The sequence below is a fragment of the Leptopilina boulardi genome, unplaced genomic scaffold (genome assembly GCF_019393585.1).
Source record: "Leptopilina boulardi isolate dan_hultmark-lab unplaced genomic scaffold, ZJU_Lbou_2.1 LbouV2_270, whole genome shotgun sequence".
Lineage (NCBI taxonomy): Eukaryota > Metazoa > Arthropoda > Insecta > Hymenoptera > Figitidae > Leptopilina > Leptopilina boulardi.
In genome coordinates, this window is record NW_026137830.1 from 45484 (window position 1) to 59818 (window position 14335).

A 14335-nucleotide genomic window follows, 5' to 3' on the forward strand; every position below is an offset into this window, starting at 1 on the left:
TAATGACTTTAAGACCACTATGTTCTTAAAATGACACGCATTTCTTTGGATTGAGCCAAACACTTTAAGTGCCGCGTTAACAGTATTAGCAATATGAGTATCAAACCTTAGATTAGATGAAAAAGTGACCCCCAAGTCACTCAGGTTGGAAACCCTACTCAATTGTTCACCGCCCACAACATAGTTATACAAAATTGGATTTTCATGTCTAAAGAAAGATATTACACTACATTTCTTAACGTTAAGAGTTAGCCTTATATCGGCAGACCATCTCACGAGATTATTAAGATCATTTTGTACATTAGAACAATCATCATTACACGTAATAACTTTATAGATTTTTAGATCATCCGCAAATAGTGAAAAATTGCAATGCAATATTGACTTATCTACATTATTAATGTATAACAAAAAGAGAAGAGGTCCTAGGTGAGATCCTTGGGGAACACCAGAAGTAGCTATAAATGGTAACGCGTATTCGCTATTTACACGTACAGACAAGTAACGATCTTTAAGATAACTACCGAACCACAATATAAACCCGCGAGTGAATCCAAATGTGTCTAGTATATCTAGTAGTATGCAATGATCAACTTTATCAAATGCCTTAGAGAAATCAGTGTATATTACATCAACTTGTTTGCCATCCCCAACGTTTTCAAATAAAAATTCAGTAAAACATGTTAGATTTGTAATTATTGAACGTTTCTTCATAAAGCCGTGTTGTTGTAGAATTACAGAATGTGAAACATGACTGTAAATAATATCATAAATCAAGCTTTCAAATATTTTTGATATAGAGCTAAGAATTATTATTGGTCTGTAATTCGATATATCGTTTTTGTTACCAGATTTGTAAACTGGAACAAAAATACCTTTTTTCCATTCAGAGGGAAAAATTCCCGACTTTAATGACATATTAAATAGTATATAAAGTGGCTCAATAAAATACTCATGACAAGATTTTAAGGAAGAAGGCGGGATATCATCAGGTCCCGCCCCCTTATTACTATCTAGACCTTTAAGTTTAGTACGAATGTCTGATCTTTTAATTGACACAGAATGTAAATTATTAAAATTTGAGAAAGCAAAGTTAGAATTGTTACTGTTATTCAAACTATCGTGATAAACATTCTTAAAAAATTCCGCAAATAAATTAGCAATATCTCTATCGTTGTCGACTTCTACATCTAACAATTTCATTATCTTAGGTATACCACTATCATTACGTGAAGCATTCGCAAAATTCCAAAACTTTTTTGGACAATCCAGCAATGATTTTTCAATGTTCACAATATAAGAATCATAACAAAATTTTGACAATTTTTTACACTCTGACCTTAAGTTTGAGAAAGTATTATAATTGTATTTAGTACTGTTTTGTTTGTACCTCCTATGTGCAATTTTTTTAAAACAAGTAATACGCTTTAAGTCTTGGCTAAACCAAGACGGATATTTATTTTGAAAAACTACTTTAATTGGAACAAAAAATTCAAACGCTGTATAAACGTATTCATAAAAAATATTTAAAGCAAAATTAACATCAGTGTTATTTAGACAAGTACCCCAATCAATATTACCAAAAAAAGACATAAATCCAGCATAATTTGCATTTTTAAAATCATACTTATATAAGCGAGAGTCCGAAGCAGTAGATAAGTGCGCATAATCAGTATTAATCGTAAACAAAATTGGAGGATGTAATACATCGATTGGAACAATTATATCGATCGCCAAAGTAAGCGTATAGTTGTATGAATTATAAAATAAAAGATCTAAGATCGTATTACAACTGTTAGTAAAAGTGTTCAATTGACTCAAATTTAAATAGTTTAATAACTCAAAAATAATATCTGCAATTTTTCTTTGTGATAGTGAAGAACTCGGCAAACAACTATTAGCCAAATTAAGATTTGAGTTATAATCCCAACAAATAAAAGGTGTGTTAAAATCACCCAAGATACATAATACGGCATGTGGATATGACAAAGCAACATTTTCTAAAATTTTATTAACTGTAATATAAATATTTATGTCCGAATTTGGAGGTATATAAAAGGCACAAAAAATATAAATATCAGAATTTATGTGACATTTTACCAATAAATGTTCAATTGAATTTACTTCAGATTCGATCAACGAAGCACGTAAGAAAAAACTCGTAGCAATCAGTACACCCCCACCACGTTTAAATACACTAGAAAGAGAACACCTGTCAAACCTGAATATGTTACAATTATGAAATCCCAATTCATTATTGTGGAAGTCATCATTTAGCCATGTTTCAGTAAATACAAAAATGTCATATATTGTTGAAGACAGACTATGGCGTAAAGCATCCAATTTCGTTCTGAGACCTCTCACATTTTGGTAATATAAATTGACATCAGTTTTAGGTAAGTGTGTAGCTGAGGAGACAGATGATTCACAGCGCGTATTAGTGGGGATAGACTGGGAGGGAGTATTCTGCATGTAGGAGTGAGAACTCACACATTTGGAGACTGTATGTCTGGAGTCACCAGCTGTTTCACTGCTTGCGAAGTGAGAATAGACGCCCGATCTACTACCACTGGCAGTGTGCGTTTGATTAGCACCGGTACACCTCGTTGGTATATTAAATGGAGATCTTTCTCTCCCTGAGAAATTCGATGCTCTAATTCCTTTTTCAGCGATGTTAATTCCTCTAGTTGGTTTTTCGTTTTGTCTGGATGCAGTGATATCCCTTGCAGTGTATTGTCCAGTGCAGCCTTCTTTGCTCTTATAAATTCTATGTGCAGTGACTTCGCCAAAGTTTCGTTTTTCAGCACCAGCATTATTGGTCTTGGTTTCTGGTTGCCCTGTTTAAAATTTCCAATTCTATGAATCTTAGTACCAGCTATTGAGGAAGAATCGAAAAATGTTGAAACAAGCTTGAGTGTATTAAATTCGTCAGTTTTTTTATCATCATTGTCACAAGTAGTGACACTCGATTCAGAAAGACCAAACAGTATTAAATTACATTTTCGTTTTATTCTGTCCTCAAGTTCAGATAAACAGTTATTAATTTGAGAAAAACGATCTAATTTTGTAGACGCATTATTTGATAAATCGTGCAAATTACCTTCAATACTCGCAACTCTCTCAGTCAAATTGTCAACTCTTTTGACAGTGCTACCAACTGTAGTGTGCAAGGCGTTCAGATCCTCAACTATGTCATGTACCTCAGAAGTGATATTTCCAATATCATTTTTTATATCTTTTATTGAGGCAGACATTGTGTCTAATTTATTGTTTAAGACAGACATTGCATTATTCACTATTCGCTCAATATCAGATGCAGTAACTGCAGTTTGCACTTGAGAAGATGAGGGGGGGGAACATCAAGACTGTTGGGTGAATTCGCACGTGGTGGACCACAACATCGCGAAAAAGAACCATTTTCTAACAGCAATGACCGGGATGCACATGAGGAGTGGTACGGAGCATGACAACCAATGCACTCTTTAATAGCATCTACAACTCTTTTGCCACAACGAACACAAAATTTATCACCACTATTTAATTTCGAGTCACACATTTTATATCAAAGTCAATTTTGAGGTTAGTAAAATATAAGCACGGTCCTCAATGATTAAGAGGAAGACAAAATAAATAAAAACAGTAACAAATTGTAGGCACCAAAACCAACAACCAGATTGACCGAAAACACTCAAGCCGAACCAAACTCGAAAAAATTTATTTAAAAAAGTATACTGAGCAACAAGCGAAAACGTGTTCAGAGGTAGCCACCTAGCGGCAAAAAAAAAGTGAAAAAAATTGATTATTCTTATTCTATTGCAATTGAGGTTTAATTAGTAGTTTTTTTGAAGGTAATAAGTGTTGTTTTACAGTAAAAAAAATAATACAGACATGCTGTTTAATTTTATTTGACTTTGTAAGGAATTTTTTCATTTTCCAGGAAAACATTCTATAAAAAAAAGTGAAAAAAATTAATTATTCTTAATCTACTGCAATTAAGGTTTTATTTGTTGGTTTTTTTGATGGTAATAAGTGTTGTTTTATAATAAAAAAATAATACAGACATGCTGTTTAGTTTTATTTGACTTTGTAAGGGATTTTTTCATTTTCCAGGAAAACATTCTATCAAAAAAAAGTGAAAAAAATTGATTTTTCTTATTTTATTGCAATTGAGGTTTAATTTGTAGGTTTTTTTTAAGGTAATAAGTGTTGTTTTACAGTAAAAAAATAATACAGACATGCTGTTTAATTTTATTTGACTTTGTAAGGGATTTTTTCATTTTCCAGGAAAACATTCTATTAAAAAAAAGTGAAAAACATTAATTTTCCTTATTTTATTGCAATTGAGGTTTAATTTGTAGGTTTTTTTAAGGTAATAAGTGTTGTTTTACAGTAAAAAAAAATAATACAGAATGCCGTATAATTTTATTTAATTTGTAAGGAATTTTTTCATTTTCCAGAAAAAAATGTTATCAAAAAAAAGTGAAAAAAATTGATTATTCTTAATCTACTGCAATTAAGGTTTTATTTGTTGGTTTTTTTGATGGTAATAAGTGTTGTTTTATAATAAAAAAATAATACAGACATGCTGTTTAATTTTATTTGACTTTGTAAGGGATTTTTTCATTTTCCAGGAAAACATTCTATCAAAAAATAGTGAAAAAAATTTATTTTTCTTATTTTATTGCAATTGAGGTTTTATTTGTTGATTTTTTAAGGTAATAAGTGTTGTTTTAAGGTAAAAAAAATAATACAGACATGCTGCTTAATTTTATTTAATTTGTAAGGAATTTTTTCATTTTCCAGAAAAAAATGTTATCAAAAAAAAAGTGAAAAAAATTGATTATTCTTATTCTATTGCAATTGAGGTTTAATTAGTAGTTTTTTTGAAGGTAATAAGTGTTGTTTTACAGTAAAAAAAAATAATACAGAATGCCGTATAATTTTATTTGATTTTGTAAGGGAATTTTTCATTTTCCAGAAAAAAATGTTATCAAAAAAAAGTGAAAAAAATTGATTATTCTTAATCTACTGCAATTAAGGTTTTATTTGTTGGTTTTTTTGATGGTAATAACTGTTGTTTTATAATAAAAAAATAATACAGACATGCTGTTTAATTTGACTTTGTAAGGGATTTTTTCATTTTCCAGGAAAACATTCTATCAAAAAATAGTGAAAAAAATTTATTTTTCTTATTTTATTGCAATTGAGGTTTTATTTGTTGATTTTTTTAAGGTAATAAGTGTTGTTTTATAGTAAAAAAAATAATACAGACATGCTGCTTAATTTTATTTAATTTGTAAGGAATTTTTTCATTTTCCAGAAAAAAATGTTATCAAAAAAAAAGTGAAAAAAATTGATTATTCTTATTCTATTACAGTTGAGGTTAAATTTGTAGGCTTTTTTGAAGGTAATAAGTGTTGTTTTACAGTAAAAAATAATATAGACATGCTGTTTAATTTTATTTAAATTTGTATGGAATTTTTTCATTTTCCAGGAAAACATTCTATCAAAAAAAAGTGAAAAAAATTGATTATTCTTATTCTATTGCAATTGAGGTTTAATCTGTATGCTTTTTTGAGGGTAATATTTATTGTTTTACAGTAAAAAGATAATAGAGATTTGCTGTTTAATTTTTTTTATTGTATAAGGGTTTTTTTTATTTTCCAGTAGAACATTTTATTTAAAATTATTATTGTATAACTAGCAACTTTGTCGTCCGCAAGCGGCCGACTACGTTGCTCGTGTGCATTAACCATATCTTTATTCACTTCTTTTTTTTTCAAAAAATTTAATATTAGAAATTTACAAAAAATTTCTTCATATTAAATCTACCACCCAAGGAGCACGGAATATTGCTTGAATGTCAAGGTGATATCAAGCGGGAATATTGTTGTGACATTCAGGCGATATCATAATGTCCGCTTCATGGGGACATTCTACGGTGATATTCTTGTGAAATTCGCGTGATATTTGTATGGTACTGAGGGAATATTCCCGTGAAATTCACGCAATATTAAGAAAATATTCCTGGGATATTAAGGGAATATCCCTGTGATATTGAGACAATATTCCTGTAATTTAGAAAATTCTAAAATGTTGTTTATTTTGAATATTTAATTAAACAAATAAATCAATAAAAAAAATTGAAATTTTGTTAGAATTTTATAAATTATCTTATTAATATCACTGGAATATTCCCTCAACATCAGAGGAATAATTCACTCAATATCACACAAATTTCACGGGAATATTCCCTCAATATCATACGAATCACACGTGAATATCGCCGAGGAATGTCCCCGTAAAGACATTATGATATCGCCTGAATGTCACGGGAATATTCCCACTTGATATCAATGTTACAATCAACCAATATTCCGTGCTACTTGGGCGCTTAACTTTACTTTTCCCTTATGACAGCAACTACTAAATAATCTATGTGACGGTCTCTCACACAGAAAATGTAACACATAACAAAACTTACATTCTACATTCATCAAACCTAAATAATTTTGTGGAACCTTACTTTTATTGAAAACTTTAAGACATTATTGCATCTCCTACACTTTTTTATTTCGGTTATCGTTTTCACATGCCAAATTCTTTTCTTGACGCACTTTCTTTTCATCTTCCGTTTCCGTAGAAAATTTGTTCTTCTTACATGACAAATTATTTTCTTGACGCACTTTCTTTTCATCTTGAGTTTCCATTGATATTTTTCTTTCCCTACATGCCAAATTTTTATCCTTGTGTATTTTCTTTTCATCTTTAGTTTCTATAGATAATTTCTTTTTTTGCATGTCAAATTTTTTTTGCGCTCTTTCTTTTGTATTTCTGTTTCTGTTTCATTACGATTACGTTTTCTCAATCTACCATTCTCTTGTCTAATTATTTTCTGTTCATATGTAACTTCGCGCGTTGCCTTCCCTTTTCTTTAATTCCTAGAATTATCTTTTTATCAATTTCTTCACTCAGAAAATACTTCATTTCTGAATATTCAAGTGGTGAAATTTTATTCATATTATTATTAGTTGTACGAATTATTTTCTCTTCACTAGTGTCATTTAGGGAATGTTTAATTTCTAAATATTGTGTTAATAGAACTCTGTTAATATTATTGCTGGGAAAAGTATTAAAACAGAACAAGGGTTCAAAATATTATTTTTAAGTTCCTGAGCTCGATTTATGAAAAGACGGTTCCAATCATTCTCTATTATCGAATTCCTATTGTGAGACGTTCTTATTGACGGAAAATGATTTAAGCGATTATTTTCAAACATTGACTTTAAATGGTTTCTCATTCTGTTATTATCAGTTTCATAATTTACGCTGTTTGACATTACGTTAAAAAATATAGATGTTGCAAATGCTATTGCATATACTCCACACTCAACACTACCAAAAGGTTGTTGATCAACAACTACAAAAACTACTGTTGGTTTAAAAGGGAACAATCTAATTAAATATTTCATTTGATGCACATTTAAACACCCCTCATTAAGGCTATAAAAGTATAAGTATTTTGCCTTTAATTCAATATAACAAATTTTGCCTTTTATCCAATACAACTACCAATATCCAATAGAATAAGAGAACTATGAATGAGTAACTACTGATCAGCCAATAAGTGCAAAAGGACACTCTTATATGATTAATCAGTAGTTCATTACAGATACCATATATACATATATATACACTTGTATTAAAACCCCGGATTAATTACCACAAAAAAGCAACCCTTGGACAATAGAACCTTTGTTAAATAATCAATGAAAATTAACTCTGAGGACCCAAGTAATAATTTCTTTTCTCCCATTTATTACATGGAAAAATACCCTTAGATAATAGAACCTTTGTTGATAAGGATTAACTATGAGAACTTAGGTAATAATTTTTAAATTTTTTTTATTAAAATTTTCAGGGACTCTAATACAGGTATGCACATATATATATATATATATACATATATATATATATATAGATATATATATTTATTTTTATTTTCAAAACAAAAAGGAAGAAGATTAAGATTTTAGACGAAGATATTCTTATGCCATTTTGAATTGTCTAGATAGAGAAACGCAATGTTAAACGAAGAAGTACTTATGTTATATTCCTTGGTGTAAGAAAGAAAGGTATGCGTTACCTATTTAGTTTTAGACTTTCTTTATAGTTTTTTTACGTGATAAAGACAGAAAGAAATTATTACCTGGGTCCTCAGAGTTATTAATTAATCCTCTTTAAAAGATTGCAGGTCAAGTGAACCCTCATTTGCAAAATAAAGATATATCTTTCTCTCTCCATAACTTGTTCTTTTCTCTGTCACCGAAAACCCAGCAGGGGTCCGGACGGAATGAATGAATGGACGGAATGAAGGAATGAATTCAAAGATTATTATTGTATAATAATAATAATAAAGTGCGTGGTCTGTCCTTCTGTCCTAACTTGAAGTTGGTCTATGCTGATTTCACGTGTTTTTTGAATTGTAATGTTATGACGTTTCAAATTTTGAATATTACTTTTCTCTTTTTTGCCAAGTTGTATAATTGTGTTTTCTAATTGCGGAATTGGTTTCTTTAACATTTCTTTATAAAAAACAACGAAACAACTAATTTCGCGCATTTAATTTTGCTAGTAATATAATAAAATAATAGTAATAATAAATTTAATTTAAAAAAGGTAAAAAATGAATTTTTTTAAATCTTGGAAATGAATGAATGAATTAAATTTATTATTTATTTATTTCATAATAAAACAATTATTGTATTTTAATAACATTAATATATTTCAATAAATAAAAAAAGAAAGCTGCTTCAAAGAAATATTGATTGTGATTCAGAATGTTTTAGATAGCTGTACAAAATATCTTTTTGAATCTCGCCTCCTGATTTTGGTTCATTCTTAAAATCATTACCAGTTGGAGTATTAAAATCATCTGTTTGAATAATTAGAAATTCTGAAAAGTAATGAAATTTTCAATTATTCAAGTCTGAAAATTATTTAGAATAATAAATATTAATTTATTAAAAAAAGATACCTGGCAGCATGGAAACAGTGGTAATTTCCGTGTTATGAGAGAAATGCGTTGAACATTTCATACATTTATACACTTTTCGTTCTATCGACCTCTTTATTATTCTCTCGTTTAGAGTTTTCATGATTTTTAAATGAAATTAATTGGCGGAATATTATACAGTCAACTTGTGGTTCATTTTCATTATTTACAATTTCAAATGGTAATAAAAACCATTAAAATTTTTTTAGATTAAAAAATTTTTAAATTCACAAAAAATTTAATTTTTGTATAAATTTACAGAAATTCCCCTGACTTTTCCCTGGCATTTCCCTGACCAACAAAATTTCCTGACTTTCCCTAACCGTTAGACATCTTGTAAAATTTTGATTGGAAATCTCCTAAAGTTCAATTATTATTAAAAATTTTGATTCACATTTTTTGTTGAAATAATTATTTATAATTATTTATTTGTATTAAATAAATAAATAAATAATAACATTAATCAAGATTTTGTCATTTCAATTATTTCAAACATTTTTCAATTCAAATTACTCTAAAATTTAATTATTGTTTGAATTTTATTAAAAATCTTCGTAAATTCAATTTTTAAATAAAAAAATTTTATTTTTACGAAAATGCAAAAGGACCGAAATAACAATCGACAGAAAGATTTTGGAGTGAATTTTAAAAGTTACCACTCAATTTTTTTTAATAATTATTGATTAATAAATTTGAATATTCACGCCAAAATCTTTTTGGCGATTGTTTCTTCAGCCCTTTTAATTTTCGAACAAATGAAAATTCGGATATTCAAGAATTCCATTTAATAACATTTTGTGCAAATAAAAATTGAATTAGAAATTATGACATTTAGATATTTAAATTACTTAAAATGCTATATTGAAAGAGAATTCTGCTAAATTAAAATTAGGTTAAATTAGAATTATTTAAAAATAAACACTTGTGTAAAGAGAAATTTTGTAAAGTAAAAAGTCTCTAAAAAATTACCAAATTAAAATTTAAAGAGAGTGTTTTATATTTATTTTCGAGCTCTGTGAGCCTCTGCTCTAATTCCGCAATTTTCTAAAATTAAAAAAATTAATTAATAAAATTGTTAAACTAAAAATTATTTTACATCACTTTAGGATTAAATAGATATTTACATTTTTATCCTCCGGCTGCCGTTGACGTGGCAATGTCCGTCGCCGAGTCGTCTCAGGCCACTGCTCCTTTTCACGATGATCGGTTTGATCAGGCTTTTCTGGTTGCTTATGCTGCTGTTGTTGCTGCAACTGCTGCTGATACGGCTGTTGTGGCTGCTGATACAGCTGCTGATACGGATGCTGATACGGCTGCTCATATGGCTGAAGCGACTGCTGATACGGCTGAAGCGATTGCTGATACGGCTGAAGCGACTGCTGATATGACCGTTGAAGCGGCTGTATAGTTGACTGCATCAGCGGTAGATTAGTTGACTGCATCAGTTGTTGATTAGCTGACTGCATCATCGGCGGATTAGCTGACTGCATCATCGGCGGATTAGTTGACTGTATCATCGTCGGATTAGCTGAATGCACCAGCGGCTGTGCAGTTTGCTGCTGCATCATCGGCGGATTAGCTGACTGCATCAGCGGCTGATTAGCTGAATGCAGCAGCGGCTGATTAGTTGACTGCATCAGCGGCTGTCCAGTTTGCTGTTGCAGAGGCTGTCCAGTTTGCTGTTACAGAGGCTGTCCAGCTTGCTGTTGCAGAGGCTGTCCAGCTTGCTGTTGTAGAGGCTGTCCAGCTTGCTGCTGCATTGGTGGCGGAATATCTGACTGCATCAGCGGCTGTAAATTTTGCTGTTGCATATCGGCTGATTATTTAAATGTATTAGCGGCGAATTAGTTGACTGCATCAGCGGCTGATTAACTGACTGCATCATCGGCGGATTAGTTGTCTGCATCAGCGGTTGATTAGCTGATTGCGTCAGCGGCTGTCCAGTTTGCTGCTGCATCGGTTGTTGATTCATCTATTACAAGAACAAAACATTTTATTAGTATTGTTAAAAATATTAATTTCATTATTTTAATTGTTTTAATTACTTTTAATTTTTATTATTCTTAATGTATTATTTATTTGAATTATTTATACTATTTTTATAATGACTGTTATTTTGCATTATTTTTCAATGTTATACAAAAAATATTATGTTTAACATATGTCGGTAAAGATCTCAATTTTTTCAAAACATACAAAATAATCGTACGATCGCAATAAAAATTTTTTTTATAAAATAGAAAAACAATTCTTTTTGATCGTGTTGTGGAATTATTTTTATTTGTCTAGGTCTAGCAAAGAACGTTTCACACAATACCGTGAAAGAATTTTTTTTCTTACGTAAGGAAATTCTTTTTCCAAAAAAAGTTTACTTACTCCTTAAATCTGAATATGTCAAAAGTCGTGTACATAAAAAAGAAGTTTATATACACTTAAATAAGTCAATACACACTTTCGCGTAAGTGTATATGCACTTTTTTTACGTAGATGACTTTTGACATACAATAAGTGACTATTCACTTATTTACATTTAGACAGTATATCAAGAAATTGTACTTGAAAGTTTTCTTTTTTTTATTAGTTTTGAAAAGAGTATTTTTTCATTTTGTTAATTTTTTCAATCAAAAATAGAAAGAAAAAGTAGCAGGAGATCGATAGAAGAGAAGCAGAATTTCTGTTTTCAAACTAGATGAATATAAAAGTCGCTAATTATCAATAATACAAATACTCGGTTTTAAAATACTAAATTTTTTTATAATTCCACATTTAAATAAGTTTTTGTTCATTATTCTTTTTCTCTTAGTCACTTGACACAAAGCTGATTAAAAAAAGGAAGAAAAGATCAATGTAAATTAAAAAAAAAGGTTTCATGCAAATTTTGTAATGAAAAAATTCGCACAGTGTGTGAATTAATTTTTTCAATCGTCGAAACTGCCATTGTCGAAAAAATAAAATTTTTTTTTCAAAACTTCACAAGAAGTTTTTAAAGAAAAAAATTACAATTATTATAATAACAAAACTTGTGTTTATTTTTTTTAAATTGTGCGAATGGAATTTCAAAAAAAAATATATTCCAACATTTGTGAATAAGACAGTTATGAACGAATGGCGCCTAAATAATTTAATATAATGTAAAAAAAAATTCAACTACAGTTCATTATATTTATATTTTTATATCAATATTGCAATCTAAACACGGTGTTTTTTTCATTTCTTTTTCTCTTTTTCTGTCGAGAAAACAAAATATAAATTAAAAAAGAATATATTATTTCTAAAGATATCACACTTAATGCAAAGTAATTAACAAAAAAACGGTAATTGATAACAATAAGAATAATAATAATAATTAATATTATTATTATTATTATTATATAATATAGAGGAAAAAAAAATTAGAGATAAAAAATCACATGTTATTTTTTTTTACAGTTTATATTTAGCCGTTCGCAAGAAACTTTTTTTCCAAATTGCAAATTAACTTTTCCTTTTCAATGAATAATCCGAAAGGCGAATTTTTTATACTGAAAAATATAAAAAAAAACCTGGATTAAACTTCTTTAAATTATCGAAATCGTTTATCCAAAGAGAAAAAAAAATAAGAAACTCAAAATAAAAAAAATCAATCTCAAAGACTAACACGGTATTGCGAGGAACATTTTTTAATATATTCACTGCATTTTATAGAATGCATACATATGTAACAGTGGATTTTAATTAACCTTGCGAGGAAAAAGATGTTTCGAAAAAATGATTTTTTTCCAAAATATTTTGACAATAATTATTTTTTTATTAACGATTTCGATAATTAAAAGAAGTTTAATCCAGTTTTTTTTTTATTTTTCAGTATAAAAAAATTCGCCTTTCGGATTATTCATTGAAAAGAAAAATTAAAAGTCAATTTGCAATTTGGAAAAAAAGTTTCTCGCGAACCCCCGTTGTTGTAAAATGAAAAAAAAGAAAAAAACCGTTTATTCGGTAAAAACATTTTCTATAATGTTGACGGTTTTTACTCACATTGTTTGTTTCTTCTTTTGAACCCTTTGCCTGTACTCCTGCTCGCCCCCTTCCACCTCTTCCTCCTTTTCCTGATTTTCCAATTTTTCCACTTCCTTTGTTGGATGGTGCCATAAACTATAAAAAATTTAATTAAATACATTAAAAATTTTAAATAAAAAGAATGGACCTAAAACTTTGAACGTTCAAATGAACAAATTTTGTTGTTATTTTTTTAAAGATTAAATTGTAGTGCAAAATATTAATTTACACATTAAAAACTGAATTATTTACCTAATAAAAGTTGAATTTCTCATTAAAATACAATAATTTTGGAAAATATCGAAAAATAAAAAAAAATTCGTTTATTTTCATTTTCAAAACTTTAGAGAATATAAAAAGAAACACAAAATGTTTTCGTTATTATTTATTTAAAATTATTAAAATTACTCAGACGTTAAAGACTTGACTAAACACAAAACGTGATTATAAGATAGTTACAGTAATAAATGAAAATAACTTACGTTTTTAGTTTCTTGAGGAACCTTCACCGTTCTCGCACTATCAACTGCACATCCATCAAAGTCCAATTAATAATGACTACTGACGTTCCAAAAATCCGTCGAGATATTTAGGACGCGAGCGAGTAGACTCTGCAGTTAGCCAATAGCCAATCATCGACAAGTGTTTAGGGCATTTCACACTCGCATGCTTAATTGGTGGAGGTGACAAAGACATTTCTAATATTTAAACACTATGATTGGACCTTCAGGCATTTGTATCGAAATAAAATGTAAACACAGAGTTTAATGAAAACAAACACCAGGACCGTACAAAAAATTACTTACCTAAAATCTTCCATCGAAAATCCCAAATTATTTAATTTAAAAAATTTAACTTGTGACTAATTGAGCTTTTAAAAATAAATTGTCTCAATTAAATACAAGACAGCGTATGGGCAAATGCTTTTTAATAATAATAAAATATTTTATCTACAAGTTTTATTGTCCCGAATTTTTAATTTTTCAAAAAAATTAATTTTTGTACAAAAAAGAACGAAGCGAGCACAATTCAGCACTACTTTTGTTTTTTTGAAAATTTTTACTTGTCATATTTAAAATGTTTTTTGATATTTTCTCCCGAATTTTCGAGTTTTTCAAAAAATTAATTTTGGTACAAAAAAGCACAAGTCGAGCATAATTTTTAGTTTAATATAAAATTGATTATTTTAAATATAATAGTTAAATTATAAATACATATATATATACAAATCAAAATATTATAAAA

The 14335-nt window shown here is 28.7% G+C and overlaps 1 protein-coding gene across 1 annotated transcript; it reads right to left on the reverse strand.

The window, feature by feature from the left end:
- Positions 1 to 10071: 10071 nt before the first annotated feature.
- Positions 10072 to 13993, reverse strand: LOC127281488 (uncharacterized). Its single transcript, XM_051305209.1, has 3 exons — positions 13573 to 13993; positions 13070 to 13186; positions 10072 to 11027 (listed from the first exon to the last, which is right to left on the reverse strand). The coding sequence occupies exon 3, from the start codon at positions 10690 to 10692 to the stop codon at positions 10153 to 10155; it is 540 nt and encodes a 179-aa protein (XP_051161166.1). The 5' UTR covers positions 10693 to 11027; positions 13070 to 13186; positions 13573 to 13993; the 3' UTR covers positions 10072 to 10152.
- Positions 13994 to 14335: the final 342 nt, after the last annotated feature.